The sequence below is a fragment of the Vigna angularis genome, chromosome 8 (genome assembly GCF_016808095.1).
Source record: "Vigna angularis cultivar LongXiaoDou No.4 chromosome 8, ASM1680809v1, whole genome shotgun sequence".
Lineage (NCBI taxonomy): Eukaryota > Viridiplantae > Streptophyta > Magnoliopsida > Fabales > Fabaceae > Vigna > Vigna angularis.
The window spans coordinates 16,268,749-16,277,595 of NC_068977.1; the positions used below are offsets into that span (position 1 = coordinate 16,268,749).

Sequence of the window (8,847 nt, forward strand, 5' to 3'; positions counted from 1 at the left end):
TGTAACCAATAAATGAAACTAGTAAAGAAAAAACAAAATCAAAATTTCCAACTTCTTTTAAAGATTATCCTACGAGCAAACAACTCTGAAAATAACATGCAACTTTAATATCAATTAGAGTCACAAACACAAATAATTAGAAAAACACAAATAATTAAAGAAAGAGATATATACAAACTCACACAAACACACGTCACAAACTTAAATACAAACATAGATACAAACTCATACAGAGACATAAACACATATCGACTCAAGGTCTAAGCAAAGTCATTGCTTTAAGCTTTAAAGGAAAAAAATACATCAATTTTTTTTAAGTACTAATTACTTTAAATCTCTATGAAAAAAAATTTCAACAAACTTTTTAATATTAATTGTTTTAGACAAATATTATTTTTAAATTTGTTTAAAATCTTTTAAACCTTGAGTCGTTTTTGCAAAAACATACATAAAGTAGATAATACACAGACAAATATAGTTGTTCTGTTTTCGTTGTTTCTGGGGGTGTTTCGTTTCCGAAGAAAAAAAAGAGAGAAAGATGGAAATAGAGAAGAAATAAGTTTAGAAATGTGTAAGAATTGAGATTCGTTTAGTGTGGTTTGTCGGGGGTCAAGGGACATGTAGTTATGTTAAAAATAGACATGTTTTTTTTGAAGTTTGAAGCACGTAAGTTTATCATTGGTCGGTGAGGCGAGGGAAACAGTAATTTGACATTATCATTTGTAAATTAATTCCATTATACAACTACTTTTTTAATAAAATATTATATCATAATAAAATATCATTTTATAATTAAATATTATATTATAATAAAATAATAATTTATAATGTTGGAAGATGAGTCAACGAATCATTGCTACTGCTGAATTGCATGCACAGGGTAAAATCTAGAACTGCAAGGTCTCGTACTAACACTGGGAATGGTGTAATTTCTTGAAAAGCAAACAACCCTTATTCACGGACACTGCCTCGCTCCAAATCCCTTTCGTCTCCACACTTCAACTCTCAAAATGGCGGAAACCCCCAAAATCCGTTTCGGCTTCATCGGCTGCGCCGGAATTGGGCGCAGGGTCTCCCGCGCCGTCGCGCTCGCACCCAACGCTGTCCTGCACGCCGTCGGAAGCCGCTCCATCGACAAGGCCCGCGCCTTCGCCGCCGCCAACGGCTTCCCCGCTGCCGCCAAGGTGTACGGTTCATATGAGGCCGTCCTCGATGATCCCGAGGTCGACGTCGTCTACCTGCCGCTCCCCACCAGCCTGCACGTGTGCTGGGCCGTGCTCGCCGCCAGCAAGAAGAAGCACGTGCTGCTTGAGAAGCCAGTTGCTCTTAATGTTGCTGAGTTTGACGAGATCATCGCCGCGTGCGAATCCAATGGAGTGCAGCTCATGGACGGTACCATGTGGATGCACCACCCTCGCACCTCGAACATGAAGGAGTTTCTCTCCGACGTAAACCGTTTTGGCCAGCTCAGATCGGTATGGTTGTTTTTTGTTGGCATCATTTTCAGCTTTTCTTATTAAACACAAATAACACAACAAATTTTATTTTAAACTATGAAATATTTTGGGGGTAGATGAACTTTATCAGTAAAGATGTTATTGTTTTTTTAAACACCTATTAAACATTCATTCAGCACCAATTACATGATAATTTTTATTTTAAAATATGAAATAATTTAGGGTGAATAAACTATTAAAGTAAAAATATTATTATTTTATCAAGGGTAAAATTTGGTTGCATATTTGAAACCTTCTCTATTTTACCTTTTCATCTAAATCTGAGTTGCTTCATATTCTGGTTCTGTCTAATTGTTTTACCTTGTTGAACATCTATTTTCAAAGGGTCTTTTTTTTTTCTCCTATAGATTTCTTCGCAAATTTTATGACTGATTTTAATCTCAGTCACACGTAAGTAATCAAGGGAAATAAGGATCTCTAATGCATATTGATTGGACTACATGGCAGTTGTAAATGAAAAGACAGGTTAAAAGACATTCCTTAGAGACTTAGACTCTTGGCCATGTTAGTATTGGGGAGGGGGAGTGCTGTATTATGCATTAATGTTCTGCATTGACCATCATTTCTTTTACTTTCCCAGATTCACTCCAATTTTACGTTTAGGGCTAGTGCCGATTTTCTTGAGAATGACATTCGTGTGAAGCCAGATCTTGATGCTCTTGGTGCTCTTGGCGATGCAGGTTGGTACTGTCTTAGGGCAATACTGTGGGCTGCCAACTATGAACTACCAAAAACTGTAATCGCCTCGCGCAACCCTGAGCATAATCAAGTTGGGGTGATATTGGCTTGTGGGGCTACTTTGTACTGGGAAGATGGAAAAGCAGCAACCTTTTATTGCTCCTTCTTGTCCTACATGTCAACGGATATAACTGCTCTAGGGACAAAAGGAACGTTACATGTTCATGACTTCGTTCTCCCATATGAAGAAAATGAAGCATCATTTTATGTAGCTACAGAACCAGGTGTTGATGAAGCTGTTACAAAGTGGGTTCCACAGCCAATCAAGCATATAATAGAAACTGACATACCTCAGGAGGCTCTTATGGTAAATGAGCTTGCCCGTTTGGTGGCAGATATCAAATTCAAGAAAGCAAAACCCGAGAAGAAGTGGCCAACAATTAGTAGGAAAACTCAACTCATAGTGGATGCTGTGAAGGCTTCAATTGATAGGGGTTTTGAGCCTGTCCAGATTCAGGAGTGAGGTGTATGAACTGAGGTCTGTGTTCCTGCGGTGCATCACAAAAACAATTTCTGTTTTATGTATTATGAGCAGTTCATTGCTCATAAAAGAGGCATAAAGGGTCTGTAGACTCTTAGACAATTTTTCTGTTATTCACGTTATGTTTGTTAATAAAGATGTACTACAGATTGGGAAGGAAGTGATGATTGTGTGCGATGTATATATTACATTGTACCAAGGACAACAACAAACATTGAGTTATATAAAATAATTGACTATGGTAGATTATGATATATTATACAATGGGAAAATTCACCAAACTGATGTAATTTGTTTTCAATTTTACAAAAATGGACAATTTAAAAAGAAAATAAAAATCCGGATGCCGTATTTGTATGCACACTTTCATTGTGAAGTAGTCATGCTTTCTAGTAGGTAGGCCAACACGACTACAATGTTACTGGAACTTGCATGTTCTACACACGACTTTGATTAGCCTAATCCGTTTCTGGTTTTATTTATTTTATTTGCAGTATCCAGTGTTTTAAGATGAAGTCTAACATGCTTTACATGACTTTGGTGTTGTGCGGATTAAGCTGAATGACTTTAGTGCATTTGTTGTAAATTAAAGTAGAGTGTAAGATTAGAGGGAGACCACTCTTTCTTGTAGTTCGTGTTTTTCATACTGAAAAGGAAATCATGTAGCTTAAAAACTGTTTGTGGGTTTCTTATTTTTTAGGTGATCAGCTTGCAATTGCCAAGGAAACTGGCCGAAGGCTTGGGATGGGAACAAACAGGTACCCATCTTCATTACTTTGCAAGGATGATTTTGTTTCATCTGTTCCAGTTGATGAACTGATTGGGAAAGCTGATGGATTTGTTAGAGTATTTCCTGGTCTTGTCCAGGATAATAATAACCATCATGGTAATGGATAGCATCACACCATCACACATTTTTGTTTTAATCTATTTTAGACACCTTTTTTTGTTCAACATTCATGGCTTCTTTGCAAGCTGGCGGAATCAGTACTAACCTTCATGGTGACATGTTTATCAAACATTTTATTAATTTTTTCCTCTCTATTAAAGTATAATGCAATTTCTAGAAGAACGTAGAAAGCTCCTAAGATAGAAGAATTGAAATGTAATACAAGTTCTAAAATATTCTAGAAAAACCTAAGATAGGAAGAAAAATCAAGAATATTCTACATAGGTAAAAATCTAGAACATTTCACATAAGTTGTGGCTAGTATGTTTTAGAATAATCTATGGGTCTATAAATACCCATGAACTCTACCATTTGATGTATGAAGCCAATATCTACCATTTGTATGAGCCAACATTTACAACAACAAAGACAACTACAACACTTCTTCTAACTACTACTTCTACATTCTACTATCTCTATATTTTCTCTACCACGTCAACTACTCCTTTCACAACCTTAAAATACTAACAGTGGTATCAGAGCTACGTTCGGTTATCTACTAAGCGTAGATAAAATTTTCAACTACCTCAAACAAAACTATAACTCATTATACTAGTTTCAAATATATTCTCAACACATGGCTACTACTAATCAAACATCATCAATTCCACTACCTATTTTCAAAGGAGAAAATTATGATTTTTGGAGTGTCAAAATGAAGACATTCTTCCGCTCTCAAGATTTATGGGATATCATAGAAGAGGGATTCACTATTCTAGAAGACACCTATACTCTTACTGTAGCTCAAAAGAAGGAGTTGAAAGAAAACAAGCAGAAGGATTCAAGGGCTTTATTTGTTCTTCAACAAGCAGTTGATGACACAATTTTTCCAAGGATAATTGGTGCAACAAGTGCAAAACAAGCTTGGAACACAATACACGAGGAATTTCAAGGAAGTGATGAGGTACGCAATGTTAAACTTCATTCTCTAAGACGAGAGTTTGAATTATTAAGAATGAAAGAATCTGAAACCATTAAAGACTATTATTCTAGAATAAAAGAAATAGTTAGTCAGATGAGAGCTTATGGGAAAAATATTCTTGACAAAAAGATTGTTAAAAAAATTTTAATTTTTATTCCCCAAAAATATGATGCAATCGCAACTGCGATTGAACAAACAAAAGATTTGACTACATTATCAGTAACACAACTAATGAGTTCTCTTGAAGCTTATGAATAAAGATTGAAAAGGCATGAAGAAGACTCGGTTGAAAATGCCTTTCAATCAAAACTAAAATTATGGTCTCAGAATAAAGTATATGAAGGAAATAAAAGTAGAGAAGAAATTTCTAAAAATAAAGAAAATCCTAGAAGCTTCTCTATGACTCGTCAAGAAAAATATCCTCCATGTGGCATATGTAAAAAGCCAAGTCACTTGGAAAAAGATTGTTGGCATCATGAAAAACCTCAATACCACATTTGCAAGAAATTTGGTCACGTAGAAAAGTATTGTCATAATAAAAATAAGCATCAAGCAAACTTTGCGGAAGAAGATAATCAGGAGAAACTCTTATTCTACGCCAATCAAGAATCTCCTGGTAGAGAAGGAGGTTGGTACTTGGATAGTGGATGCAACAATCACATGACAAAAGATCAAAGCATCTTCAAAGACATTGATAAATATGTCAATGTCAAAGTTCGGCTAGGAAATGGCACCACAGTGGAGTCTCAAGGCAAAGGAACTGTCATGGTGGAGACAAAAAAAGGTACGAAATTCATCAAGGATGTTTTCCTAGTTCCAAATCTTAAAGAGAATCTTTTAAGTATTGGCCAAATGATGGAGAATGGATATTCTCTTCATTTTGAGAAAGATACATGCAAAATTTATGATAGTAAAATGATAGAAATCAGCCAAGTAAAAATGGAGAAGAGAAGTAGAAGCTTTCCTATAAGCTTCAAACCTGGAACTAATATTGCCATGAAGGTAGAAGTTGATGACTCATGGCTTTGGCATAGAAGATTTGGCCACTTCAACACACATGCCTTAAAGCTTTTATATCAGAAAAACATGATGAGAGATCTTCCATGCTTGAAAGAGAATAATGAATCATGCGAAGGATGTCTCCTCGGAAAACAACACCGATTACCATTCTCGACAGACAAAGCATGGAGAGCAAAAGACTTATTAGAGTTGATTCATACCGATATTTGCGGACTGATGAGAACACCTTCACATCATAACAACAGATATTTTATCCTCTTCATTGATGACTTCTCTAGAATGACATGGGTCTATTTCTTAAAGCCAAAGTTAGAAGTCTTCGGAGTATTCAAGAAATTTAAGGCCCTTGTTGAGAAGCAAAGTGGAAAACAGATAAAAGTACTTAGAAGTGATCGTGGCAAGGAGTACACATCTCACGAGTTTGACAAATTTTGTGAAGATGAAGGCATAGAGCGACAACTTACAGTTGCATATACTCCACAACAAAATGGCGTGTCAAAGAGAAAGAATCGCATAGTTATGGAGATGGCAATGTCAATGCTAAAAGAGAAAAACATGCCTAACACTTTTTGGGCTGAAGCAGTCTACACTGCAGTTTACATTCTAAATAGATGTCCAACTAAGGCAGTCCAAGACAAGACTCCTATTGAAGCTTGGAGTGGGAGAAAGCCATCAGCTAAACACCTACGAGTATTTGGGTCTATCTGCTTCATACATGTTCCTGATCAAAGGAGGCACAAGCTTGAAGATAAGACTATACGAGAAATATTCTTGGGATATAGCACACAATCAAAAGGTTATCAAGTCTACAACCTACAAACAAAAAAACTCATCATCAGTCGAGATGTTGAAGTTGATGAAAATGCTTCTTGGAATTGGGAAGAAGAAAAAGTTGTTAAATGCAACATTCTACTTCCAGTGCAGCAATCTCAAGAAGAAACTCAAGAAAAGGCAGAAAATTCAGGTATGCTTTCTCCACCTCCACAACAGGAAGATTCTTCACCTGAATCTAGTCCAAGAAGAGTAAGATCTTTGGTAGACATATATGAAACTTGCAATATAGCCATGATTGAGCCTAATTGTTATGAAGAAGCATCAAAGCAAGAAGTATGGGTCAAGGCTATGGAAGAAGAGATTAAAATGATTGAGAAGAATAACACTTGGGAACTCGTAAATTTCCCTCATGGAAAAGATATCATAGGAGTGAAATGGATATATAAAACAAAGCTTAATCCTGATGGAACTATACAAAAGCACAAGGCAAGATTAGTTGCTAAAGGCTACTCACAGCAACCAGGAATAGACTACAATGAGACATTTGCTCCAGTTGCTCTCTTAGATACAATTAGAGTATTAATAGCTCTTGTAGCACAAAAAGGATGGAACATCTATCAACTAGATGTCAAATCAACCTCTCTAAATGGAGTGCTCAAAGAAGAAATTTATGTTGAACAACCACAAGGCTATATCAACAAAGGAAATGAAGGCAAAGTACTAAGACTTAAAAAAGCATTATATGGCTTGAAGCAAGCTCCTCGAGCATGGTATAACAAGATTGATAAATACTTCATCGATCAAGGATTCAGGAGGAGCAAGAGTGAGCCAACACTATATATTAAGCCACAAGGTCAATACCATCTCATTGTCTCTTTATATGTCGATGATATTATCTATACAGGAAAACAATATGGAGATGATGAAAGAATTTAAAGAAGACATGATGAAGACATTTGAAATGACTGACCTTGGCTTGATGAACTATTTCCTCGGTATAGAGGTGAAACAACAAAAAGAAGGCATATTTATCTCTCAAAAGAAATATATTGAAGCTCTACTAAAGAAGTTCAAGATGAATGGTTGTAAACTTGTCGCTACTCCGTTGGTGGTAAACGAGAAACTACAAAAAGATGATGGAGCACAAGAGGAAGATGCATCGCGCTACAGGAGTTTAATTGGAAGTCTCCTGTATCTCACAGCCACACAACCAGATATTATGTATGCTACAAGTCTTCTATCAAGATTCATGCAAAAGCCAAGTCAGATTCATTACGGAGTAGGAAAAAGAATTTTAAGATATCTACAAGGCACAAAGGAGTTTGGTATATGGTACAAAACGATGACTAACTCAAGGATGATTGGCTACACAGATAGTGATTGGGCATGATCAATGGACGACATGAAAAGTACGTCCGGATATGCTTTCTCACTAGGATCCGGTATTTTATCTTGGGCATCAAAGAAGCAAGCAATCGTGGCACAATCAACCACAGAAGCAAAGTATGTAGCAGTTGCTGAAACCACAAGTCAAGCAATATGGCTACGAAGAATACTTGAAGAAATGGGTGAACCACAAGATGGACCGACTATTATCTATTGCGATAACAAATCGGCAATAGCAATAGCAAAAAATTCAGTTCATCATCAAAGAACAAAACACATAGCCATTAAATATCACTTCATTCGAGATGAAGAGACAACTAAACAAATAGGACTCGAGTACTGCCCAACAGAAGACCAAATTGCAGATATATTTACGAAGGCATTACCAAGACCAAGATTTGAACTACTGCGCACAATGCTTGGAGTTACCGAGTTTGCATTAAGGAGGAGTATTAAAGTATAATGCAATTTCTAGAAGAATGTAGAAAGCTCCTAAGATAGAAGAATTGAAATGTAATACAAGGTCTAGAATATTCTAGAAAAACCTAAGATAGGAAGAAAAATCAAGAATATTCTACATAGGTAAAAATCTAGAACATTCCACATAAGTTGTGGCTAGTATGTTCTAGAATAACCTATGGGTCTATAAATACCCATGAACTCTACCATTTGATGTATGAAGCCAATATCTACCATTTGTATGAGCTAACATTTACAACAACAAAGACAACTACAACACTTCTTCTATCTACTACTTCTACATTCTACTATCTCTACATTTTCTCTACCACATCAACTACTCCTTTCACAACCTTAAAATACTAACACTCTCACTATGACATGGCAAAACACAAATATGAAATCGTGAAGACTGCATGATGGATCATCCAATTGGATGCTAGACTAGCAACGTCGTGATCCGCTGGTGGAGCCAATGTGGACGATGCTGTAGTTGGGCGGAATAACAACTATAGTGCGACGACGAAAGTAATAAGGAAAGTGGTCGAAAATCAGAATAAAACACGATTTCCAAAAAAAAACATTACACTGATGAACATTG

The 8,847-nt window shown here is 36.2% G+C and overlaps 1 protein-coding gene across 1 annotated transcript; it reads left to right on the forward strand.

Annotated features, from left to right (window-relative positions):
- Positions 1-880: 880 nt before the first annotated feature.
- Positions 881-2,962, forward strand: LOC108345079 (uncharacterized oxidoreductase At4g09670). Its single transcript, XM_017583645.2, has 2 exons — positions 881-1,475; positions 2,098-2,962. Exons 1-2 carry the CDS (start codon positions 1,011-1,013, stop codon positions 2,716-2,718), a joined length of 1,086 nt encoding a protein of 361 aa, XP_017439134.2. The 5' UTR covers positions 881-1,010; the 3' UTR covers positions 2,719-2,962.
- The last annotated feature ends 5,885 nt before the right edge of the window (positions 2,963-8,847 follow it).

Coding starts and splice junctions, on each gene's coding strand:
- LOC108345079 (XM_017583645.2), top strand. CDS start 1,011: ATGGCGGAAACCCCCAAAATCCGTTTCGGCTTCATCGGCTGCGCCGGA. Junction 1,476..2,097: donor GTTTTGGCCAGCTCAGATCG/GTATGGTTGTTT, acceptor TTACTTTCCCAG/ATTCACTCCAATTTTACGTT.